General features: G+C 45.3%; 3 protein-coding genes across 3 annotated transcripts in view; all 3 read left to right on the forward strand.

Moving 5' to 3' along the window:
• The first annotated feature begins 5,215 nt into the window (after positions 1-5,215).
• On the forward strand, positions 5,216-7,390 carry LOC135392244 (uncharacterized protein K02A2.6-like). The gene has a single exon (XM_064622963.1). The coding sequence runs from the start codon at positions 5,216-5,218 to the stop codon at positions 7,388-7,390; it is 2,175 nt and encodes a 724-aa protein (XP_064479033.1).
• A 160-nt stretch (positions 7,391-7,550) lies between these two features.
• Positions 7,551-8,351, forward strand: LOC135392245 (uncharacterized). Its single transcript, XM_064622964.1, has one exon. It carries the CDS (start codon positions 7,551-7,553, stop codon positions 8,349-8,351), a length of 801 nt encoding a protein of 266 aa, XP_064479034.1.
• An 8,860-nt stretch (positions 8,352-17,211) lies between these two features.
• The window catches only part of LOC135392882 (uncharacterized), a 47,496-nt gene continuing 37,262 nt past the window's right edge, over positions 17,212-27,445 (forward strand). The window contains exons 1-2 of the mRNA XM_064623547.1: positions 17,212-17,321; positions 18,197-18,270. Of these exons, the coding sequence (XP_064479617.1) occupies positions 17,270-17,321; positions 18,197-18,270 (126 nt within the window). The 5' untranslated portion in view covers positions 17,212-17,269. The remainder of the gene's footprint in view (positions 17,322-18,196; positions 18,271-27,445) is intronic.

A 27,445-nucleotide genomic window follows, 5' to 3' on the forward strand; every position in this document is an offset into this window, starting at 1 on the left:
GATCAGGTAGCCGTGTTCTAGTAATCTGGAAAAGCTATCTCTCTGACGGGTAATTGCTAATTAATCTGAGTGTCTTTTGTGGAAACAGGTTGTAACTGCCTAGCTTATACCCACCCTTCTTAGTTGTCCTAGCAAAAGCAAATATGTAATTGGGTTCAGGATTGCTTTGAGTGTTTCATACTTCTGAAGTGGGGCTACCTGGTCCATACGCTGTGCAATGTCGGCAAGCTCATCACTCAGATTTCCTTTACTTTTGGAAATCGCCCTTCAGTTCTTCATTTGGCTGCTAGAATGGTGTCCGGTCTGTACCGCTGACGTATGGGTATCAGTGTTCTTCAAGACATCCCTCCCTCTCCACGGAGCATACGGGAATGTAGGCAAGAGATGGTGGCCGGGAGCGTCTGCTCGATCGACGTACACTTCTTGATTGCATCGTTTTTTTTTCGTTTTTTTTTCTATTTGTGGGATGGTCTGCCAATGCCAACACACGTTGTTGATACCGCCTGTGCTCCCAGGATCCGTGCAATTATGCTGTCGCGTTGCCGGCCTGCGGCTAACTGGCGAAGATATTTTTTTGAACTGGTACCAGTTGAACTGTGTTATCGAACAGGGACCAGTTCAACCAGTCCCAGCTCAACTGGTACCAGGTGGGACAACTGGTCCCTGTTCGATAACACAGTTCGCTCTGCCCCTGTTGAGACTGGGACCGATTAGAAACCAGTTGGGCCAACTCGTGCCAGTTGGGACTGGGACCAGCCAGAAACCAGTTGGGCCAACTGGCACAAGTTCATCAAACTGGTTCCTGTTCGATAACACAGTTCACCCAGTCCCAGTTGAACTGGTCCGGTTGCACCGGAACTGGCCGGTCCCAAGTCTCAAATAGTACCAGTTTGCCCAACTGGTTTCTAACCGGTCCCAGTCTCGACTGGAACTGGTTGCAAGCCTCATTGTTGAGTTCGGACCGGTTGAAGTGGATTCACTTGGAATGGTAACTGTTCGGACAGAGTTTAGCTTGTACCAGCCCGACTGGTAGGTAACCCGTGCCCCTTTCCAGGATCGCTGTTGCCAGCAAAGGCAGATCCAAAGAACTGCAATGCAAAATTGCGTTTTATTTGTAGTCAAACATTACGCATACTCTAATGTGCGTGTAGCGTAACTATAACGTAATTAAATTATAGCAGTAGAGGAAATACAGAGTTACATGGAATATATAATATTTCATGGTTGATTGGTCCCTTGCTAATTGACTGCCTTGTGGGCATCTTGAAACGTTCAACAAAGTATTTGAGATTTTTTATAGCACACGATGGATCGATATTTTCCTTTGAGCCCCAGCAGCTTCAGGCTTCTGGAAAGTTGAAAAGGCACAAGTAAATATGCATTCAAATGCAACATCTAATGGTAGTGTGCGCCTGGAGAGCCACTCAATTTGAGCAGTCATGGCCCCAGAAAGCACGCGCATCTCTCAACGTCTCCGTTGTGCTGTAGCTGGGCCTTTCAACTAAGAGATTCGGCGGCTTTCGGGGGCAATGAGTGCTGCTCTGGCGCGCTACGCTAGTTCGAGAACATCCGTGTGTGAAGGGTCTAAAACACGACAATGAAAGAAAAAAGGAAGGAAGGAAAAAAAGTTGCTGGTGACGTTAGCATAAACCGGATGTTACTCGTAAAACGGTATGTACTTGCAGGTGCCACGAATGTGACGCGGAACAAAGAGAAGAGATTCTAGTAGAACTAATATTTCTAAATGGTGCACAAAGAAACAGCACTTCAGCATAGTACTCACGATAAAGCGGTCTCCGCAGTTGTAGTCGAGCTGCAATCCTATGACACCCGGCCGCTGGCGCTCACTGTACTGTCGCACTGTCGTAACTTACAGACAAGTCCTATAGATTATACAACCAACGCCTATGTCACACATGACGCGAAGAACATAACGAGCAAATATCGCTGTTCAGGCGTACTGCTAAGCAAGCTACCGTTGCACAGTACACGTACATGCGTCATGCATCATTCATCGCGGGAGCAGGAACGCACAAAATATAAATATAACAATTCCATAATAACGTTCGTTAATACTAACGAACTTTACCAAAAATTGAAATATGATTTTTTCTACTAATAAAGTTACTTTCTGATTGTTTTCATACTTCGTCTTGCAATCTTCATATTAACCTGTCCTGGTACCGAAACCGCAACTTCCCCCAAACATGTAAACTGGTCCACTTCGAACTTGCACCACTTCACTTCCAATTCCTACCATTCCAGCTTGAACTGGTACTAGTTCACTTTTCAGTTGCTACCAGCCCACATATTCCACAGATACTGTAGTTTTACACGTAACGTATAATTTTATTGCCATAAACAGAGACCATCGAACTGCTTGACTGACCTGCATAATGCCCACCACGGGTGAACAAAGACACCGCAAGATGGACAAATCTTTGGTGCCGCGTGGTGTTCTTTGGTCAGTCTTATAGCCAAAATGAGGTCATACCTCACTAATCAATGAGGGGCTGCAACACCATTATCCCACATAAACGTAAAAGAAGCTTCTTTGTACCAATATATGTTGAATTGCGATGAATACCAATGATGAATACCAATTGAAGAAATTGCGAAGAGGATGAGGATCACCTGACCCCACCTACGTACAGCTTCGTTAATCGTCAGAGCTCGGGCTCGTGTACAGTTGCTCGTTCGTGTTGGATTAAACACTCGTTCTGCATCGGAGTTATCCTTTCCTACATTTTGGTGCCGAAACCCGGGAGGCATACACACCTCTTCTCTTCTGGACGAAAGCATTCTCCAATCATGGACCGCTTAAAACGACAACGGACCCCTGTCCGCGCCAGGATCAAAAGACTAACCGACGAGATCAAGGACATCCTGAATTCGACAAGCCCCTCTCCACAAGATCTAGAGCTCAAGCTTCCTCTTCTCACCGGCAAGGCAGCTATACTCGCAGGTATGGATAGCCAGATTGCAGCCCTTGTGGACGATGACGAAATCGATACCGAAGCGGAAGGATGTGACTAGTATCTCGAGCTTATTGCCGATGCTACCCTCAGGGCGAACCGCCATCTTTCGAACACGAGTCTTCCAACGACTAACAACGCTTGCCAACCGCTAATCCAAAGCAACACGGCATTACAATTGTCCACTAACGTGCCACGATTACCAAAGCTCCAAATTGAACCCTTTACTGGGGAACTGTCATCCTGGCAGTCCTTCTGGGGCCAATTCAGTTCTGGAGTTCATCAGAATCCAACCTTATCAGTTAATGCAAGATTCCAGTATTTGAGGCAAAGGGAAGGCAGACCTCGCAATTAAAGGTCTTGATCTCATTGTGGAGAATTATCCTACGGCCATCCAAATTCTAGAGCAGCAGTTTGGAAATCCCGATCGTCCGATATCAGAGCACATGAGTCATCTTCTTGATCTTCCAGTGGTGCGATCTTCCGACGACGTGGCGAAACTTCGCATGTTATACAACACAGTTACAGTACGGATGCGAAACTTGAAAAGCCTTCGAGTACCGGAAAGGTCCTACAGCATTGTACTCGTCACGGCTTTGCTACGCAAACTTCCTCCGGATGTGGAACTTGAATATTACCGCCGACAAATAGGGGCCAATGAAGATAACACACAAGCGACATCTTCCTCGGAATCACATCAGGCTAACGAGGATACCCCACAAGCAGCATCTTCCTCGGAATTACATCACGACATTTCTACTCTAGTTGAGTCTGCCACCCTCATATCCTTACTTGCCATTCTTCGACGAGAAATTGAAAAAGAGAAAGGATGGTAGTTCGACGCAAGGATTCTGGTAGTTCAGCGCTAGCTCTGCCTCCTGTACATTCTCACAGAAACGCCTCAGCCGCCGCTCTTACAGCAACCACAGAACGCACACATCAGAACAAAGGAATACAAAGATGTATACTGTGCGGTTCACAACAGCATTCCATTTCCACCTGCACTATATTCCTAACCCCTGACCAAAAGATTACTAAATTGAAACAAGCCGGCTGTTGCTTCAAATGCGGCAAATACAAGCACCTTGCAAAGGATTGCCGAACCGCTAGAAATCTGTCCTCTAGCAACTGCTCTGGTAAACACTTAACCGCTTTATGCTGCAGGACTCCGCAGGCCGCAAACGTGTCTTCCGTAGAACAGAATCTGATATCTCCACGTTCTGCCATACCACTTACTGACCAGCTGACAGTGTCTTCTCAGGATATGGCAGCCCTCACTGACCGCGCTTCCATCAATGTTTCTACCGTCAATCCTAGCTCAGTCATTTTACTGGAGACCGCACGAGCAACGGCATCTGCCAGGCCATCATCCTGAAGAAGACTCATACGCATACTTCTTGATGGGGGCAACCAACGCACCTTCATCCAAAAGGATGTCTCTGCCAAACTCCACTGTTCTATTTCGGGCTACGAAGAGCTCATTATATTTGCTTTGGGACGTCGCGCCAACAACGAAAACTTATGACGTCGTGTCAAGGTTGCCTTGACATCGCCTTTAAGCGCGCAGTCTTTAGAGCTCGGAGCACTCGAGATTGAGGATTTGTGCATGGGAAGTCTCCCAGTTCCCGATGGAAATCTCATCAAGGAACTCTCCCAATCCAACATGACATTGGCAGACGACACTGTTCACCGCCTCGAAATACCAGGAATTTCACTCCTTATAGGATGCGTCTACTACTGGAGCGTCGTAACAGGAAAGGTTCGCAAGCTTTGCAAAGGTCTAGTCGCCGTGGAAACTATCTTCGGCTGGGTCCAACAGGGCCCTACTCCGTCGAACCACGAACCTCATGCCCAAGTGGCTCATGCATTATATGTACAGGCGACAGACGTTACCATAAGTCAGGAGTTGCGACGGTTTTGGGATGTTGAATATCATGGGATTGAGGATATATCTTGCCACGCCAGACCTCCCCCCCCCCCCCCAAGAGGATCCTTGTTATGTATTGGGTTGTTTATGTGTCAAGTTCTTTGTTATCACATGGGTTATGTAAGCGCGGTCCGAAGACGACGACGATGGGCGCGCGACAAAGAGAATAGTGCGCTGGCCAAGCCGGTACTGTCTGTACGCAGGGGACTACTAATAAAAGGTAATCCATGGACATCGGTGTTCGCTTATGCTTATAAGCCATCAGGAACTCACGGAAACTCGGATCTAACACTGGCGACGAGACGGAAGCAGGATGGCAGCAACTGAGGCATATTCAGAACAGTTTCAAGGTACCGACTGGGCCACATGGGCGGAACGCTTGACGTTCTTCTTCGAAGCGCAAGGAATCACAGACCCTATTAAAAAAAGGGCCCAACTGCTTACAAGATGCGGACCCCAGACGTTTGCGACGATTCGAGCTTTGCTCGCTCCTCGGAGCTTGCATGACGCCACGTACCAGGAGATTGTGGAACTGCTCCGGAAGCACTACGACCCGCAACCCTCCGAGGTTTTCAGCAGATGCAAATTCCAAAGGAGAGATCAACAAGCTGGGGAATCCATTAATACCTACGTAACAGCACTGCGTAAACTTGCAGCTGACTGTAACTTCGGTGCTGCGTCCACTCCGACAGGAACAGCGGTGGAAACAGCGGCGTCATCAACAGGTGCTGGCACCGCTACGTCACCGGCGACTTCGTCCACGATGCTTCCGCTTGATATTATGCTCAGAGATAGATTTGTCTGTGGCATAAAGGATAGCAATCTGCAACAACGACTATTTGCGGAAAGGGACCTAACGTTCAGCAAAGCACTGGATTTTGCGTTGCGGGCAGAAAGTGCAGCGGCTGAGCAACATGGCGTGAAAGCATCTCAGGAAGAAGTACACAAGGTAAAGCTCCAACAGAAAGACGGCAATAGGACAAGGAAAAACCAACGCAAAGTTAGTTGCTACCGTTGTGAAGGGGCACACTTTGCAAGAGACTGCAAGTACAAGAATGCCCGATGTAGATTCTGCAAGAAGGTGGGCCATATTGAAGCCGCGTGTCGTAAGAAAAAAGCAGCTGGCAAAAGCGACACCAACCTGTTGACAGAAGACGAGGATGGAGCAACATCACTGGATGATCTGTACCATGTCGCGCAGAAGGTATCGAACTCCAAGTTCTTAACAACGTTACTCGTTAACGACAAGCCAGTACAGTTCGAAGTGGACTCTGGCGCGGCTTGCTCACTCATTGCCGAGGAAATGTACAAAAACACGTGGCCAGAGAAGCCGCCCCCACTAGCTCCGGGAACAGTACAGCTCAAAACATGGTCGGGTGAAGGGCTCGACATCTTGGGATCCACAACTGTCGTGGTCCAGTCCAGGAGGAAGAAGTGCATGTTGCCGCTATTAGTAATAAGGGGATCAGGAGCAAGTCTGCTTGGCAGAAATTGGTTTATCGAAGTAAGCGGAATCAACTATGTCAACCGCGACTGCCTAGAACGAATACTCGAGGAACACAAAGAGGTATTTGGAAAGGACATCCAAGGCCACAGAGGCGATCGGGTAGACATCCAGCTTCAGGATAGAGCAACGCCGAAATTCTGCAGGGCAAGGCCTGTGCCATTTGCCCTACGGGAAGCCGTATGCGCAGAACTACAATGCCTAGAACAGCAGGGGATCATCGAGCCGGTGCAGCATTCCGAGTGGGCAACTCCGGTGGTGTGCGTTCGGAAGAAGGACAACACCATACGACTATGTGGGGACTATCGGAGCACAATTAATGCAGCAGCGATGAAGGCGGATTATCCACTGCCTACGCCAGACGAGGTGATGAGCAAACTGCAAGGAGGCACGCTCTTTTCCACGTTGGACATGACACAGGCCTATCAACAGTTGAGAGTGACAGAGACAACCGCACAGCAGTTGACCATCAATACCGTGAAAGGCCTGTACAAAGTCAAGCGGTTACCATTTGGAATAGCAGCAGCTCCTGCTATATTTCAGAGGTTTGTCGAGAAGCTTCTAGCTGGCATTGACGGCATCGCAGTCTACCTAGACGACATCATTATCAGTGGAGCAGACCAACAACAGCACAATCGACGTCTGGAAACAGTACTGGCAAGACTGGAACAGTCCGGACTGAGACTTAAGAAAACAAAGTGCAAATTTGCACGTACCGAAGTGGAATTCTTAGGACATAACATCACAGGTTCGGGCGTGCGGCCGACAGATGCAAAAATACGGGCACTACTGAAAGCTCCTGAGCCAACGTCGAAAGAGACCTTACAGTCATTCCTCGGAATGTTAGCCTTCTATGATCGTTTTTTGAAAGACAGAGCAACTACGGCATTTGCAGCTTCAGCAATTCGCGACGACAATCCGGTTGTCCGAACAACGATACACTGTTCGTCTTCCATGGAAGGGGAGCAACAAGACTCTGGCTGATATCCAGTCGCTGGCGCTGAAACGACTTAACGTCCTAACAAGGAAACTCCGTCAAAGCAAAGCCCTTCTCGAGGCATATGACAGAACTATTCGACAATATATTAACCTAGACCATGCAGAACGGGTAAACCCTTCGTCCCTCGTCTCTCAAGCGTATTACATGCCCCACCACGCCGTAATACGCGAAGATCGGGAGACTACAAAAGTGAGGATTGTCTTTGACATTAGCTCAAAGGGACCAGGATCCCAATCCTTAAACGATCTCCTCGCCTCAGGACCCAACCTCAATCCGGGCATGTTGCGGCTTCTGCCCAGCTTCCGCTCTAAAAGGGTCGCCATCGTTGCGGACATAGAGAAGGCTTTCCTCCAGATCTTCCTCGACAATCAAGACCGGGATTACCTTCGCTTCTTCTGGTATAAGGTGGCACCTACAGTAGACGGAGATCTCCCTCCTCTTGAAGTATGGCGCATGACAAGAGTGCCGTTCGGCGCCACATGCAGCAGTTTCCTTCTGGCCGCCACAATTCAACATCACCTACAGTCTCTAGCCTTGGAATACCCTTGGACAACCAGCAAGCTGAGAGATAACTTCTATGTCGATGTTACTGGAGCAGATGACTACCCTCAAACTCAGCAGTTGTTCAAAGAAACTATTCAAATTTTCGATAAGGCAAGTCTACCAGTTCGCAAGTGGCTCACCAACGAACCTGCACTTCAGAAACAGTTCGAAGAGCAAGGTTTAAGCCGTGCTACGACACTTTCTGTTAACGTCTTAGGAGTTACTTGGCACACCACGACCGATGACCTATGCTGTGCTCTGTCTTCCGTATCCGAGTTCCTGAAGTCTAGCCCGTGCACAAAGCGACAAGTCTTGCGCGCCGTCTCTCGCATATTTGACCCATTTGGATTCTTGGTACCATCCACTATACCTGCCAAGATTCTTTTCCAGCGCCTATGGTAGGAAAAGGCCTCATGGGATACACATCTTGGACCGAAACACTCAACCGCATGGCAAAGTTGGTGTTCAGAAATCCCGAAGTTTTTAACATACCCCGCTCTCAATGTCACGTCTGGACCGATTCCATGATTGCTCTACCGTGGGTTCGGACAACGCCAACAAATCTCCCACCATTTGTCAGCAATCGCGTCATAGAGGTCAAGCGTTACGTACCTCCAGACCTATGTCGGCATTGTCCCGGGCATCAGAACCCTGCTGATTTGCTATCGCGAGGAATTACAGCCACCCAGCTTCTGCGAAACCATGCGTGGCTCTCTGGACCTCAATGGCTTCATCAACCTCCTGCCCTCTGGCCTCCGGAGCCTTCCTCATTCGGCTCATGAGTCAAGAGCCTCTTTGCTCATGTCCTGAAGAGATCTCGGTCCTGCACACTCACGTATCCTCTCAGCCTTTACTAACTCTCCTTGACTACAGTAGCTACATGCGTGTCATAACCGTAACGGCGTGGATTTTCCGTTTTGTTCCACGTTGCCAAAGGTCGCCTAGCGCCCCAGACCGGCGACCTCTCTCCCTATCACTTGACGAACAACAAATAGCGGAACACTATTGGTATAATGCCGTGCAACTAGAAGCGTTGCAGGACTTTCGGTCTGCATCCTGAAAAACACGACTCTCTCAAGACTTTCGAGATTTTCTCAGATTCTGACGGTCTTCTTCGACTCAAAACCCGACTGGTCTTCAGCGACCATGGACAAATCTTCGATATATCCCATAATTCTACCTGGCAGGCACTATTTTACTAGGGTCCTGGTGACACATATCCACATTCAACAGCACCATGCTGGGGTGCAGGGCACTCTTGCTCAACTACGAGAACGGTTGTGGGTACTAAGGGGACGTCAAACAGTGAAGAGAGTCATCTATACGTGTGTCACGTGTCGACGATTTGGTAGCTCCAATTTGCACCAACGAACGGCTCCTCTTCCGTCCGATCGTTCCTCCCAAACTGCGCCTTTCTACGTTACCGGTATTGATTTTGCCGGTCCCATCTATTACTGCACGGATCAGCCAAGTTCGAGTCTGAAATCGTACATACCTTGTTCACCTGTGCTACTACACGCGCCATACATTTGGAACTGGCTTCATGCATGGGCGCTGCCGACTTCCTCCAGGCATTTAGACTCTTCGTTGCACGAAGGTCAATTCCGTGCAAAGTGTACTCGGACAACTTCCGCACATTGAAACGGGCGTCACAAGACATGGCAGAGCTTCACCCCCTCGTGAGGCCCAGCGCCTCGTGAGCTCGGTGAAGGACGCCTTGCGCAAGTCCCTCGGTCGAACGTGCCTATCCTTCGAACAGATTACCACCGTCCTCACCGAAATCGAAGCCATAATCAACTCTAGGCCTCTAATGTACATATCCGACGACCCCAGGGATTTTTCTCCTCTGTGTCCCTCTCACTTTCTTGTGGGAAAACGATTAACTGTTCTACCGGACTGTTCAGACACAGGCAGCGTGGCTAATGATACGCGCTCATCGCTCCTTGAAAGGGTGCAGCTTCGACAAACCTTGCTCGACGAATTTTGGCACAGATGGACTCGCGAATAAATGTCCGAGCTACCGTCTGCCCATCGCTTCCAGTACAGTTCCACCGTGCCATTTCAGGTGGGCGAACTGGTACTCCTTTCTTCTAAACCTCTCAGCATGTGGCCTCTTGCACGCGTCACAGAGATTCGGCCAGGACGTGACGGCGTCATCCGTGCATGTAAAGTCATGCTCCCTAGTGGATCTGTCCTACGGCGACCAGTACAGCTTCTGCACAAACTGGAGATCTAGCCAGATGCTCGCCATATCTCCGCCGCGGGAATATAAGAAATTGCGAAGAGGATGAGGACCACCTGACCCCACCAGCGTACAGCTTCGTTAATCGTCAGAGCTCGAGCTCGTGTACAGTTGCTCGTTCGTGTTGGATTAAACACTCGTCCTGCATTGGAGTCATCCTTTCCTACATATGTTTTACAACCAAGATGGGAATAGAAGTGTATAAAATGTGCACCGTGAATACCGAATGTCGCAGCCCTGACAGCTACCAATGTAATTGGTTGTAGCTATGAGGTCTGTTGCATCTGTGCTTTAGTAGGGCATCTGTTCGACGGTTTTTATCTCGCGAAGTATTACATGTAACAAAAAAAAACACTACTATGGTGTGGAAAACATGTGCCCATGATGTAACAAACCACATCTATGAAAGCGTCCCATCCCCTTTAATCCTTCCCTGACACTTCATACAGTTCAAATGGCTAAAGAGCCTGGACTATCGTTTACCGTGTGCACAGAAGACTTGTGTTTGTTTCCCCACTCCTACGCTTCTACAGAAGCCACCGATTAATGATGATTGAGGTCGCGAAAACGAAAAATCTTAGGTATGAGACTGCTTGTATACGTTCACTGAAGCCCATCTGTTGTCCACTTGCTTTGCAGAGTTCTCAGTGTTCTAGTGACTCATTTTACTGTATCTCTTGTGGGAGCTTGTGTAGTCTCTTGCTTCTGGCCAGGGTATCATGAACAGCCACCAGATAGCCTAAAGCAGACACAACCGGCCTGTGCTGTAAAGGAATAATGCAATTTCATGTTTCAGTAGTTTTCCCGCGTGCGTCACAACCAGTGTAGATACAATATGTGGCACACAGATAGGGTATAGAGGTGGCGCTCTGATATGTTAGATACATGACTGAGGAACAGTATTGAGGCAAGGAAACTTGTAGTGCACACAATGACACGATGTCCTTCAGAAGGGGAGCTGTATTCACTGTCCCCCCTCCCTCTGCTGTTCGAATGTTTCAGTCTCTGTAAGTGAGGAATGCAGGACAATTGCTTAGTAATCCCTGCCGTGTAAAATATTGTAAATCACCTTCATGAAGCCAAAGCTGCTCTCCAATGTCTCGACGGCCACATCTTGGATAACGAACTTGATTCTCATGAATATGTAAAGCAACACCATGGTCCAAATATCCATGATAATATCGTTAGCCATTTTACCAGGACCAACTTCCCATTATCATGCATGTTCATGCAGACCAGTAGAGTTGGTCTACAATGCTGTGGCACCATTTTTGTTGCGCTGGACATTGCTTCACCAGTGCAGCTGCATGTATATTTTCCCTGCGGCCTGAGCACGGAGAAGCAGAGATTATAATTATACCGGTTATGGCTAACAGAGCTAAAAAACGTGCAAAAAGCATCTACATATTTAAGCTACAATTGTGATCAATAATGTTAACAGCAAAGCTCGCCCCCAAATGTACCCCTTCTAAGAGGAAATATGTTGGCAAACAACATACATCAGCTGGACTGCACATGTGTGCTATGGCGGTGTAGACTAGAAAGGGAATGTGCCTTATTACCTCTTGCAACGTACAGCACGTCGAAGCAAGGATTCACAGATGAATGAATGGTTTTCATGGATGACTTTGCCTAATTGTGCATATCTGTGATGAGCAAGCTGACTGTCATCCCTTGCTGGTCAAGGTACTCGAGAACCCTTTGAAGGACTGCTGGTTGCTGGATTCAACTTCATAGGACTAGAACACAATGGAATCTGTGGCACGTGATAACCTTACATTACAACTAGGACACACAGCTCTCACGGACACACTCCGGCTTTAAGAGAGGAACAATAATGCTGCCATGCAAGTGGGATATGGGACAGTTCCAAGGTTGGGAAAAGGCTGAGCGTGATCAAACAGAAGTGAAGACAGACATAGAGCATCTCAAAACGGGAACCCTCAAGATGTTGCTGATTTCAGCTGCTGTGGCTGCTTCGTCTTCTCTGTGCCCAAGCTCAGGTTTCTTCAAACTCATATAATTTCGCACCCAACTTCTCTGAGAAACTGCGTAGTTTTACATACAACCGCGGACTATAGGGTTCATACTGTGTGCAAGCCATAGTGCGAGTTCCTACTAAAGTTCACCATATTCCTACGTATACACTTACCTATAACTCCGGTCCTTTGGTGCTATCCTCTTTGTCGTCGTCGAACCAGGCAGGTGCCGCATTCCTTTTCAGCGACTTTTGGAGTCCAAGTCGGCCGTCACAAGCAGCACCCCGATGTCGAGCCGACAACGGCCCGATGTGCTCCTGCCGACACCATGGACATCAACCCAACATATACTTCGCAATATCGCCCAGAGTTGGGCCAATGTCGAGTCAGGATATTGGCCCGATGTCACTTCGCCATGCTGCCGACATGCTGCCGATGTCATTTTGACAGGCTACCGATTTATGACCGATGTTCAGCCAACATAATTTTGTATTTTTATTCGTGTGTTGGCAATCGTAACTACAGAAACAACGTTAGACTAGTTATATGCGAGCAAACAACGTTTTATTTCTGACATTGTTTCGTACTCGTTTCATTTTCGATGGTTAACTTCGTTTCGTAGCGTAACAGGCTTCGTAACCAATCGTGATGCCGCTGGCTCCACGTTATTGAGTGTCGTATCTGTCGAAACATTATCGTTCCAGTATATATTCAAACGCAACCTTATCGTATCAGGACGGGCGAGGAGCATGTGGTACTGAATGTTTGGTATCACCAGAGCTTGTACTCTAACCTGTTGATTTGGTACTGTATAACAGTTTCAATCCAAGTGTCGTAAGACGTTTTCCGTCCGTCATATCCTTGCACTTGAACTGCTTTTCCTCTTGCAATACGTGAGCTATCAACCACAGCTTGATTAATAGCTGTAATAGATGCACCACTATCAACCAACGCATTCAGTTCTCTTCCATCTACTAGCAAAGAAATGAAGAGAATGTTTGAACGGAGTAAATAAACAGTCTCGCTTGGAGTCGTAGGGTGCGACTGTTGACCCTCGTTTATTAGTTTAAAGTGTTGCCGTCTGCTATTGACTGCTCATCACAGGTAGGAGAGTGGCCGATTACAACGTTCACTGTGTTACGTTTCGGAAGGGAAAGCTGCATTGCAGTGACACCAGGTCCTCGTTGTGACGTCCGTTCTTCCATCTTACGTGTCTTTATTCCGTCGAAGTTGGCTGATGTCGACACCCACTTGCGCTGGTCAACTGGCACGTTCTGAAATCCGTCAAGGAGATTTTGAACAGCTGTTGGCCCCTGGACTTGCACTTGTTTTTAAGCTCTTTCGGAATGCCATGCACGATCAGCGAAATGACAGACGACTCTGGCATCATGGGTTCAGCAACGTGCAACAGCCTTCTCTTTTCATAAAAGTACTGAATGAGTGGACCTCCCTTGTACTTGAAAAAGATAGCTTTGTCCCAGCTTTCAACTGGGTTTTCACGAAATGATCGAAGAAAGTTCGCCCTCCAGGTTTGCCAGGCTTGTTGAGATTGAGTGATCCGTAGCTCATGCCACTTTTTTGCAATTCCGGTGAGAAAAAAACGCGTGTTCTTTATATTGTCGTCATCATTCACCCAGTGGTTCTTTTCACATGCGTATTTGTAGAACGTTATCCATGCTTCAGGGCTAGATGTCGTCCCGTACGGATCCGGCTTGACTAGTTCGAACCGTGGTTTACTGGTACTAGCTGCTCCTACGATCTCACTAAAAACTTTTCGCTGGACATCTAAGAATTGAAGTAAGGCATTCCCAATCTCTGATGTGGCCGTAGCGCTGCTTGTGCACCATTTCGAGGGGTAATTGATGTACATGTTGTAGTCAGATATAGACATATTGACCTTTATGGAAGTCTTCTTCCGGAGGTTCTCAACACTGGTGTTACACTTGTTCGATATGAAGTTAACGAATTCTGTTGTGCTTACGGACGTCGGTAGATCCACCGTTTCGTCGTCTTGTAGTCGGCACCGTGTGAACTGCAGGCCCTCTGGCTCCTGTGGTGTTATTTCGAGTTCCACCCACATACTGATCCTGTCGGCTGCGCCAATTGCAAAGTGTCTTCAATGCAACAAGGGAAACAAACTCAGACAGTCAGTCAGTCAAACCATCCTCTGTATTTCCGAGCTCTAAAAAGGAAGCCTAAACTCCTCGCGCTCCCCGTCTTCCTCCTCGGCGCTCCTATGGCGGGCTAGCCCGCCATAGCGCTCCACATATTTCATGCCTTAGGAGCTTCCGCAAATTCAACAGCCCTGCTCGTCTCGGAATCAAAGTGGTGGAGGTGACGTGTCTCAGTTTAATTGGCACACATACAAAAAAGGCTCAAGTCAGGAAATTGCTTAGAATATTAACTCCAGATCAACGTAACGGATGTGTTTCCCACTGCTTTTGGCGCGGGACACCAAGTAGGTCGATCGAAAGCCATTGCAACGTCATGTCACTGGCTTCGGTCAACATCGATCCGACATTGCCAACTTCAGTGGGATGTTGATTGCAAGTTGGCATTGTCGGCCTCGTGTCGATGGTTTCTGTGATCATCAAGCCGACATTATCAACATCTGTGGGATGTCGGTTGCGAGTTGACATTGGCAGCGTCATCTGTCTGGCTCTGCCAACTCCCTGCCAACTTCAGCTGGATGTAGGTCGGAAGTTGTACATGTACATCTTGCTTAATTAAGTTACGTACGGCGAGGAGCACGGCATTCCCACAATTCTCATACACCGCATCTCTCACGAGATGACACCTTAGACGAAGTTTTGTGTACTGACCAGCCGAAGGAAAACGACGGTGATCAAATTTAGACGACAAGAACGGTGTTCGTGGTGCTTGTGTACGGTCGATTCTCGATTTCGCTTTCAGCCTGATGATTGCTGGCGATTGCGAAACCGCGAGCACGTAAACAGGCAAAGAAGAGGCAAAGCGAAAGATGATCGTGACGTCACTGGTTTGAGCGGATGATCGGACGGCAAACCAAGAAATCGATTTCTCCGTAAATACAGGGTTTTTGGTCACACTATTTTGGAGGTAGATTCAGTAGCCACCAAGCTTTGTGCCTGCTCGCATTTGTTGTGATCTGTTGCAATGAATTTTCCCCGGAGCTGACCTTTAAGAAACGGCATATCCGGCTAATGGTAGCAGGATCAAATTTAAATGATAGTTGGGCCAACAAGAAAGCATGAAGAGCAGTGTCAAAACCCTTTGTAAAATAAAAAAAAGCATCTATGTGGACCCTGGAATCAATACAGTTTAAATGTCGTGAACGGAATCCACTACGCTGGTTTCGCCTGAGCACCCTTTTCCAAAGCCATGCTGGAATCTAAAAAAATAAGTCGATAGAGTCGAGATGATGGTTAACAACGTGCTAGTATATGATGCGCTCCATTATTTTACAGGGGACACTAAAAGTGGAGCTAGTCGGTATAGATTGAAGGAATATCATTGTAGTCTCTTCTTGAGACAGGAATTAGCTTGAGACTTGTGTCCTTAAATTCAGACACGTACAAATCACTTTTCACATAGATTAACGCATCTTCGTTCCAGCACTTTCATCTTCGAGTGTTCATTACTGTTGTCAAGTGCATCAAGTGCCGAGCTGTTTCGCGTTCACGTTCGCGAGTTCTCCAGCTTCAGAGAGAATCTGCCGTGTATCAGTCATACTTGGAACTCCAAGGCAGTGACGAAGGCTACGAGCAAACATGCATCGAAGGGTATTTAACGATGTTGTGGAAATCCCGTGTAGGACTGAAAGGCTGTGAAGCGCAGTCGCATGCATGTAGGCTGTGTGGACTGCAAGACTGGAGCGCTGATCATAGCCCCATCCTGAGCCAGAAACATGTTGATTAGCGCAGAGCCAAAGCGGAGAGTATCGCCCCTGGCGATGAAACTCCCCATCATCATGAAACAACATCATTACTAATAAAGATGTTGCTGTTGAGAACGATACACGAGCCCCTCCTCCTACGCATACGGGGTCTGCACAGCGCTGAGTCGTAAAGTTTTACGAGGTAGAGAAACGGTCAACCAAAACCCCCAACTGTCAAACCACCTAAAGAGAGTTCCGTTTGAATTTTTCACGCATATAAAGCCGTACTCGCTCCACGCGCGGTAGAGCGCATTCCACTTTTCTGCGTGGCGCCGGCGTTTTGAGCTGCTTTGTGGACGTAGGTTTCATGCGGTTTCAAAAAAGATAAATCAATAAAAATAAAAATATTACAGGTGGCGGATGTTTACGTCATTGGAAAGAGTTTTTCCCTTCTTCTTGAAAATCGGCGGTGGTCGAGCCAAGCGATAGAGAGGTTTGAGTCATACCGAAATTCATATTCATATTGTGCCAAATGTGAAAGAAGGTTGCAACATTTTAATCGAATGCAACGATATTCACAGTAATAACAAGAAAAAAGTGGGGAGTTTTGCACAATTTCCACACCAGTCACTTCTTCCTACACGTCCTGAGTTGTGGACAAATAAAGCAAAAGCTGCAAGGTTTCAATCAGTCTGCACAATACCCAATCATTTCAGGGAACGAACATCAAGTTGTCCAATATATGCAGAGTTTGCATGTGTGAATTGACATATTACTTCACCAATAGGACAACCAGAAAATGCTGCTCGGAGCATCACGCTTTAATTACAACATGTGTGCGTGCGTCGACCTTCAAACACGTGGCTGCTCTGGGCTCGCTGAGAATGCAATTTCGGGGAAGACAGCTTGGTAGCAAAGGTATAATTATTTGTAGTGATAATGTCACGGGTCACACAGGCAGCCATCAGCTGTCATGGAAGATCCCGCGTATGTGGCTAACCATATTACTTCACCTATGATATTGTAAAATACAAAAACCGCAAGCAACATATATTCGGGCGCCCTGACCTTCAAGGAGCTTCGTGAGAGAGTGGTATCTATGATAAGTACAATTTATACATAAAAAAATGAAACCAATTGCAATTCAGATGACGATATTTAAAGTGAATTGGTCTATATCGCACACGTTACATTGACACACTCAGCCAGCGTGCACAGGTTTCGCGTGCATCGTGTTTTCAAGATGAAGTTGTCGGTGCCGCTGCTCTTGGCTGCCATTTTGCTGGCTTTCGTCGGTGAGGTATTTTGAATAACTTTTGAGAATAAGCTAACCGGATATGCAATTGACTTATAAACTGACAACGACATTTCTACACATTCTAATATGCCCTCGCTCTCTAACTTGGTGGAAAGGAAATGTTGTGCCGATTGCGATGCGTACATTGTGCTAAAAGCTATGACAGCTACAACATAACATGATTGGAATGTACACGCCTACTGTAGTTTCAATTGCATAATAATTGAAGAAAAATATTTCATATGACAGAACGATGTAATATTTCCTGCTCGCAGGAGATTCAGATTGTCCTATTTTGAAACGCTAGTCTTTCAATTAATTAATTAATTGACTACCTAACACCCTGTAATTTTTATTATTTTATAACATTTTTCGCAGTTATTGTGGCGGTTCTCCTCCATTCTGTTGTTTCTCCCTCTGTACTGTCGCCCTTCACGCAAACATACTGACCTGCGGAGTAATAGACGTGTATAGGTGTCTGTGCACGTACTTCTCCTACTGATCCCAAGTTTAAGGGTTTGAACCCAACCGTGGATGATAGCAACTTGGCATGAATTGTTTAGACACGCCGTCTTCTGCGAGGGACAGCAACAACAACTACATAAATGACGATGGGATGAGGTCTGCGAGGGACGCTAAGTACAGTGTGCTGAAATTTTGATGCACTTTAACAGACACCTCACGCGGACGAAATGAATCCCGCGGCCGACCGACCGCTGCGGCATCGGTGGATGATTTGCCTCGGGATGTCAAGTCCCCCACTATCATTTATTGTCATAGTATTTCTCAGCAATATAGCTGTTACAATTGAATTGAGCGCAAAGTTGTAGTTCTGTGCACGTCTACCTTTCTCACCCTCTATTCGACTTGTAGGTTCCGTCGACGTACAAACCGCTAAACCAATATATGCCTGCTTCGAGTACAAAGAAGTAAAAGAAGAAGAACGTGTAAGCCACGCATGGTTGTTTGAGTACAATATACTGTGAGCCAGAATAGTAGGAATTGCTCCCGGCAATGCTAGTTGAAGTACATAAACCCCACTGAGTGCCCAAGTGGTGATAACAAGGGTGCAAAATACAGTCTGATCGGTTCTCACAAGCACGTAACCTTCCCAAAATCAGTTGTGCTCCACTGTTTCAGTATTGGTGCACCTTGCATGTTCTCGAGGTGACATGCTTTCGGCCGACAACAGCGAGCCCTTTCTTGAGCACCACCACCATGCTTTCGTGTTCCAAACATTTAATTTTGCACAGACAGCGATGGAATGCGAGTGTCTTGTACACATTCTCAAACAAACTCGGTACAAGCTGTCACGACTTGGTATCTTGATGTGAAGCAAATAAATCCTGCCCTATAGTATATTGGTGTCCGCCCCAACTGCCGTCACAAATCAGGGCTTGCAGTGGTTTTGAATGTAGCTGTCCCGAACTATTGTGTTATCATAATGGAATGCCTTGACTGTTGTCATGTTATTCATGCTATGATGGTTGTTTAGAAAATAACCCTTCCCAATTTTTAAGATAAAACGTAAGAGTAACAACAACAACGCTATTTGAATGATGATAAGTGGGGAGTTTCATCGCCAGGGGCGATACACTACCCCATGGGCCTGCTGCACTAAAGTTTCGTCCGACGACCGCAGCGCCAACTGCCTGCCTCTAGTGTAGAGCCCCCTTACTACAGATTTTCTCGCTCAATTTAATCCAATGGTCACTCAATTTAATCCTGTGGTCACTCATTTTGATCCCATAGTCACTGAAATTAATCCAATGGTCACTGAATTTAATCCTATGGCCTTTCAATGTAATCCTATGGTCAACTAAATTAATCCAGTGGTCAGCCAATTTACTCTGTCCCATATCATTGCATCTGCCCCATTGGAGGCAGTATAACCCAGCAATTTATGACTACTGCTGCACGATAAGGAGATAAATTGCGAGTACTTGGTCATTTATTACATTGGCATTGCGTTATGAGTTATGACTATGCGGGATTTTATTAGCTTTTCATGACTATAACCTACATTATAGACTATAACTGGACTATTTCGGAGTAACCTCATTGCAGAGTATAATACCATGATCTATGACTATGTGGGATTTTATGGGCTTTTCATGACTCAAACCTGCATTGCATACTGCGACTGCACTATTTCGGACTACTCTTTTTGGAAATTGAGCAATGTCATGACTTATAACTATGCGGGATTTTATGAGCTTTTGATGACTATAACCTACATTATAGACTATGACTGGACTATTTCGGACTAACCTTGTCGGAAATGGTATAATGACATGAATTATGATTATGCGGGGCTTTATGAGCTTTTGAGGACTATAACCTACATTAGACTATAACTGGACTATTTCGGACTACCCTTGTCGGAAATGGTATAATGACATGAATTATGACTATGCGAGACTTCATGAATTTCATGACTATAACTGGACTATTTCAGAGTAGAGAACTTCACGGGCCCGGCCTTACCCGAAATCCCGAGTGCGGCCCGGCCCGTGAGCCGGGCTTTGCCTTTTTTACGCGGGCCTGGGCCGGGCTCGGATTTCAGCCACTGGGTAAGGGCTTGGCAATGCCCGCCATGGTCGGCCATGTACGCGAACATATTTCAGGGGACAAGACAGCTGAATTTTCATGTCACTCTTTTTCTCCATTGGTTATGGGATATCATGATATTTTCATCTGAAAACTATCACTTTTTTATATGTGATCATGCTTATTTCGTGTAATGGGTCTGGATTTCACATGTGCACTTACACACATTTGGGGATGATTGGTGTGGCGGGCTTGCTGAGAGTCCGGCACGAGGGTCAGTTAGGTTAGGCGTTCTGGCATATTTCGTTCGCTGAGAGTTCGAGACAGGGCAACTAACACCGATGCATTCGCAATAGAACGGAGATGAATCCCTCTTGAACCGCATCATACATACATATTTGCCACGCGCCACTGCACGCTGCCTTCCCAAGCAAGTAAACACTAAGCACACAGCGGCTTGCCGGCAGAGAAACACAGCCGATCCGTTCGAGTGTACTTCTCACTGTCCACCTATTAGCTGCGTCCTTTTCCTGGCTGCGTTGTGCTCGTTAGTAAATCTAAATACGCTTCCGGGCCTCGAGAACACATATAGCAGAGGCGGGCTGGGACCGAGCCTGAGCATGGAAACAGTCGGGTACGGGATGGGCCCGGGCTGCAAATCTATAGAAGAGGTCGGGCCCGGGTCGGGTGCGGGCCGCAGCGGCCGGGCATGAAAATTAGGCCCTTGCAGTGCTCTATTTCAGAGTAACGCATTGGATAGAGTATAATACCATGATTGTATACTATGACTGAGCTATTTCGGACTACTCTTGTTGAAAATTGAATACTGTCATGACTTGTGACTATTTGGGAATTCTATGAGCTTTTCATGACTATAACCTTCATTATAGACTATCACGAGAGCAGTTCGGGCTCCCAATGTTGGAAATAGTGTAATGCCATGACCTATTGCTTTTTGAGCATTTTATGAGCTTTTTATGACCATAATCTATTATATGGACTATGAGCGGACGGTTTCGCACTGCCCTTTTTGGAAATGGTGTAATGTCATGACATCACTACTTGGTATCTGATGAGCTTTTCATGATCATAGCCTATGTTAATGACTACCACAAGACTAATTTGAACTACCCTAACTGCAAATGGTGCAACCATATGGCATGTAACTGTTGGGCTATTGACAGTTTGATGAATATGGTCCATTAAACGGAACACAGCACTGCCCTCGTCATAACCGGCACACTGATAAACCGTGCACTCATATCCCATATTACAGATTATAGTCATAAAAAGCTCATAAAATGCTGAAATAGCAACAGGTCATGGCATTAGACCATTTCCAACAAAGGGAGCCCGAACTGATCCGGTGATAGTCTATAATGCAGGTTATAGTCATGAAAACACATACAATCCCCAAACAGTCATAAGTCATGACAGTATTCAATTTCCAACAAGAGTAGTCTGAAAGAGTTCAGTCATAGTATACATTGCAGATTTTAGTCGTGACACGCTCATAAAATCCCATATAATCATAGATCATGGTACTCTGCAATGAGGCTACTCCGAAATAATCCAGATATAGTTCATAATGCAGGTTATAGTCATGAAAAGCTAATTAAGTATGGCATAATCATAATTTATGTCCTTATACCATTTCCGACAAGAGTAGTTTGAAATAGTCCAGTCATAGTCTACAATGTAGGTTATAGTCATAAAAGGTCATAAAATCCTGCATAGTAATAAGTCATGACAATATTCAATTTCCAGCGAGAGTAGTCCGAAATAGTTCAGTCATAGTGTACAATGCAGGTTTTAGTCATGAAACCTCACAAAACCCCACATAGTCATAGATCATGGTATTGTACTCTCTGCAATGGGGTTACTCCAGTTATAGCCTATAATGTAGGTTATAGTCATGAAAAGCTCATAAAGTCCCGGATAGTCATAATTCATGTCATTATACCATTACCGACAAGGGTAGTGTCTGAAATAGTCCAGTCATGGTCTATGATCTAGGTTATCATCATGAGAGGCGCATGAAGTCCCGCATAGTCATAAGTCATGACATTATTCAATTTCCAACAAGAGTAGTCTGCAATAGTTCAGTCAGAGTATACAATGCAGGTTTTAGTCATGAAAAGCGTGTAAAATCCCACATAGTCATAGATCATGGTATAACACTCTGCAATGAGGTTACTCCGAAATAGTCCAGTTATAGTCTATGATGTAGGTTATCGTCATGAAAAGCTCATGAAGTTCTGCATAGTCATATTCATGTCATTATACCATTTTCGACAAGGGTAGTGTCCGAAATAGCCCAGTCATAGTCTATAATGTAGGTTATATGAAAGGCTCACAGAGTCCCGCAGAGTCATAATTCATGTCATTATACCATTTCCGACAAGGGTGGTCCGAAATAGTCCAGTCATGGCCTATAATGTAGGTTATCATCATGAAAAGCTCATAAAGTCCCGCATGGTCATAATTCATGTCATTATACCATTTCCGACAAGGATAGTCCGAAATAGTCCAGTTAAACTCTACAATGTAGGTTATAGTCATAAAAAGCTCATAAAAATCACGCGTAGTCATAAGTCATGACATTATTCAATTTCCAACAAGAGTAGTCTGCAATAGTTCAGTCATAGTATACAACGCAGGTTTTAGTCATGAAAACCGCGTAAAATCCCACATAGTCATAGATCATGGTATTACACTCTGCAATGAGGTTACTCCGAAATAGTCCAGTTATAGTCTATGATGTAGGTTATAGTCGTGAAAAGCTCATGAATTTCCGCATAGTCATATTCATGTCATTATGCCATTTCCGACAAGGGTAGTGTCCGAAATAGCCCACTCATAGTCTATAATGTAGGTTATATGAAAGGCTCATAGAGTCCCGCATAGTCATAATTTATGTCATTATACCATTTCCGACAAGGGTGTTTCGAAATAGTCCAGTCATGGCCTATAATGTAGGTTATAGTTATGAAAAGCTCATAAAGTCCCGCATAGTCATAATTCATGTCATTATACCATTTCCGACAAGGATAGTCCGAAATAGTCCAGTTAAACTCTACAATGTAGGTTATAGTCATAAAAAGCTCATAAAAATCCTGCGTAGTCATAAGTCATGGCATTATTCAATTTTTATTTATGTATTTATTAATTTATTGATCTTCATCGTTTTCTACTACATACATAGAACAGAACAGGACTGTGAGGGCGAGCCCTGTATGACAGTCCAAACTACAAATACAAGAAGTGTTATAGGTACAGAGGGAGGAGCACCAAGCAGTTTAACCTGCGAAAGTCTATAATTCTATAACATTCTAGACAGTCTATAATTTCCAACAAGAGTAGTCCAAAATAGTTCAGTCGTAGTAGACAATGCGGGTTTCAGTCATGAAAAGTGTGTAAAATCCCACATAGTCATAGATCATGGTATTACACTCTCTGCAATGAGGTTACTCAAAATAGTTCAGTTATAGTCTATAATTCAGGTTATATTCATCAAAAGCTCATGAAGTCTCGCATAGTTGTAATTCACCTCATCATACTATTTCCGACAAGGGTGGTCCGAAATAGTCCGGTCATAGTCTATCATGTAGGTTATAGTCATAAAAAGCTCAAATTCCCACATACTCATAAGTCATGACATTATTCAATTTCCAACAAGAGTAGTCCGAAACGGTTCAGTCATAGTCTATAATGTAGGTTATAGTCATAAAAAGCCCATAAAATCCCACGTAGTCATAGTTCATGGTATTATACTCTCTGCAATGAGGTTAACCCGAAATAGTCCAGTTATAGTCTACAAAATAGGTTATAGTCATGAAACCCCATAAAGTCCCGCATAGTCATAATTCATGTCAGTGTACCATTTCCAACAAGGGTGGTCCGAAATAGTCCAGTCATGAACTATAATATAGGTTATAGTCATGAAAAGCTCATAACGTCTCGCGTAGTCATAACTCATGATGCAATACCTATGTAATAAATGACCAAGTACTCGCAATTTATCTCCTTATCGTGCAGCAGTAGTCATAAATTACTGGGTTATACTGATTCGAAAGGCGCCAGATGCAATAATGTGGGTCGGATTAAATTGGCTGACCACTGGATTAATTTGGTTGCCCATAGGGTTAAATTCAGTGACCATGTGATTAATTTCATTGACCATGTGATTAAAATGAGTGACCACAGGATTAAATTGAGTGACCATTGGATTAAATTGAGCGAGAAAACCTCTAGACGGGCGCGTACGGCGTGTTCCATGCCTTACCGCCGTACCGGGAACGTCATTTCTTCTGTGGAAATCCTTGCGCCGCGACTCTTTCGAGCCGCATGTAGGTGATAAATGCCTAGGTAGGGAAAAATATCTGGCTACACAACCACAAATGGCGCTGCAGAATACGGTTTGGAGTGCTGCCCAGGGTGTCGAACCGAAACGTTTTTCGTTCCGGTTTTCGTTCCGGTTCTATCATAAACGGTCCGGTACCGGTTCTGCTCCGGAGCAAAGAAATAACGGTTCATACCGGTTTTAATCGGTTCCGCTTCTGGTGGGCATATTCATTCCCAGAAAAAAAAAATCAATGTTGCAAAATGTAAACCCGTTTATTCCGCATACATGGTATTTAATATTAATAGGCAGCTGAGAAATTGGTAGCTCCTGGCTCCGGTAGGTGACTGTCTGTTCAAATAGGCTTTCCCCTTTCTTGAAGCGCATGATACAGACGGACTTGTTTGTCGTGACGTCATACGTAAAGTACTTTCTTGCTGGATTGGTGCGATCGCGTCCCATCCGAATGCCTGTTGCTGCTGCCAGCAAGCTAGCCAGCAAGCACCACCGCACGAGTACGACGCAAATCGAGCACTCACAAACGCGCTCGACGACTCCGTTTTCTTTTTTTTTTCTTCGTGTCCTGTCCACAAAAGAGGCACCACTTCGTACGCGCTGCTCAACTTCGCTGCTTCAACTTTGCTGCTCTCAAACAAGGGACTCGTTGCGCGACATTACCGATAGAGAAGCCGTTACGCAGCCTGCTTGGGTCGCTGTTTATTTGAGTGTGTTTCCTCTTAAAGGGAACGTAACCAGAGAGAAGGGCTTGGGCGGATAAAATGAAAACGAACACTACGGCACATTGGTAGAGTCACAACCGGTCACATGTACCTCTAAGTCTATGTGCGCGAACGATAAAATGTTACACAGGGAGCCTAAGGGTCATACCGACATACGTTCCACCGTAACCGTAACCCTCGTATTTTTTTAAAACCCTCGTACAGTATCCATGACATGACTTCAGAACACGCGACGTCAGTTTCATTCGCCTACTTGTAGTTCAAACCGGCGAAGTTTTTCTTGGACCGAAAACCGTTAAATAAATTTTTCGGTTTCCCTCCTTCGGTTTCGATTCCGTTCCGGTTCGCTCCAAAATAGCGTTTTTTTGCGGTTATCGGTTCTGGTTTTCGGTTCGCTCCGACACCCTGGTGCTGCCTAACGTCGTGAAACAGGCCATTACTGGAGGTAATTGGTGAAATGGAACAACGAGTCGCCTCACACCGAGAACCGAGCTCCTACGGAATCCAAAAGCTTGAGCCGGATCGTCCTACAAGAGGTGTTCCGGTGAACTCAAGGTGTTCGCCGGGAACACCTTTTGTTGGATAATCTGTTCACTTCGAGCACTTTCTTCCCTGTTGAAGTCTATTTCTATCTACAGGTTTTCCTGCCGTATTTAATCCTTATACCGCGGAAATTAATCCTTATACCGTAGAATTTAATCCTCATGCCGCCACTTTTAATCATTGTTTTGCTGGATTTAATCCTTATGCCGCCACATTTAATCCTTATACCGTGGGATTTAATCCTTCTTCTGTTGAATTTAATCCTCGTGCTACCAGTTTCAATCTTATGCCGTGGAATTTAATCCTAAATTCTCGAGTTACCTTTTCACTACTTTTTTCACTACAATGCGACAGTGTGGGACTACCTGTATGATTTATGACGTATTTTGACTATATCTTCGTTTACAAGCATACACTGACTTTTTTGTGACTATCCCTGCTCAATGCACTACTATGTGATAGTACGGGACTGCCTGCATAATTTATGACTTATTATGAGTATTTCCTTCTTTACGGGTATAAATTGACTTTTTATGACTAAGCTTACTCTATCCAGTACTATGGGATGGTATAGGAGTACGTGCACGATTTATGACCCGTTTGGACTATGTCGTCCTTTACAGCCATAAATTGACTTTTTTGTGCATATGCCTACTCAATGCACTACCATGGGATAGTATGGGACTACCTACATGATTTATGACCTGATATGACTATTTTCTTGTTTATGGGTATAAATTGTTTTTTATTACTATGCCTACTCTATGCATGGGATGAGATGGACCACCTGCACGATTTGTGACTTGTTTTGACTACTTCCTCGTTTACAGCCATAAATTGACTTTTTGTAAATATGCCCACTCTGTGCACTACCATGGGATAGTATGGGACTACCTGCATGGTTTATGACCTGATATGACTGTTTCCTTGTTTATGGCTCTAAATTGACTTTTTATGACTATACCTACTCTATGTGCTACTACAGGATGGTATAGGACCACTGGCATGATTTATAGCCAGTTATGACTATTTCTTCGTTTAGGCTTATAAATTGATTTTTTGTGACGAGGACTATTGTATGCACCACAATGAGATGATACGGGACTACCTGTATGTCTTATGACCATTTATGACTATTTCCTCGTTTGCAGCTATAAATTGACTATCGCTGGTAAGTGCACTACTATACCATTGTATGGGAGCACCTGCGTGATCTATAACCTGTTATGACTATTTCATTGTTGTTAAAGGAAATTTATTATGAACATAATACACAAGCTGTGCTCAACCCTTGTTTACGGATTCAGTCAAATCATGCAGGTAGTCACATCCCATCTAATTGTAGTGCATAGAGCAGTAGCATAGCAGTGCGTAGCAGCAGTAACAAAAAGTCATTTTAGAGTTATGAAAACGAAAATAGTCAGTACAGCCCATACATCACGCAGGTAGTCCCACACCATCTCATGGCAGTGCATAGGGTACGCATAGTCACAAAAAAGGCAATTTATGGGTGTAAACGAGGAAGTATTCAAAACAGGTCGTAAATCATGCAGGCAGTCCCATACCATCGAATAGTAGAGCTTGGAGTAGCCATAGTAATAAAAAGTCATTTTATAGTTATAAACAAGGAAATAGTCGAAAACAGGTAATAAATCACGCAGGTGGTCCAGCACCATCTGATAGCAGTGCATAGAGTAGGCATAGTCACAAACAGTCAATTGAAGGGTGTAAACGAGGAAATAGTCAGAACAGGCGATAAATCATGCCAGTATTCCCATAACACCCCATAGTAGTGCACGGAGGAGGCATAGTCATATAACTCAATTTAGAGCCATCAATAAGGAGATAGTCAAAACATGTGACATATATGCAGGCGGGCCCATGCCGTCCCACAGTAGTGCATGCAGTAGTCATAGTCTTCAAAAGTCCATATGAAGGTGTAAGGCA

Source organism: Ornithodoros turicata, chromosome 4 (assembly GCF_037126465.1).
Source record: "Ornithodoros turicata isolate Travis chromosome 4, ASM3712646v1, whole genome shotgun sequence".
In the NCBI taxonomy this organism is placed as follows: domain Eukaryota; kingdom Metazoa; phylum Arthropoda; class Arachnida; order Ixodida; family Argasidae; genus Ornithodoros; species Ornithodoros turicata.

What these genes read in the sequence shown, in the direction of transcription:
- LOC135392244 (XM_064622963.1), top strand. Translation starts at nt 5,216, where the DNA reads ATGGCAGCAACTGAGGCATATTCAGAACAGTTTCAAGGTACCGACTGG.
- LOC135392245 (XM_064622964.1), top strand. Translation starts at nt 7,551, where the DNA reads ATGCCCCACCACGCCGTAATACGCGAAGATCGGGAGACTACAAAAGTG.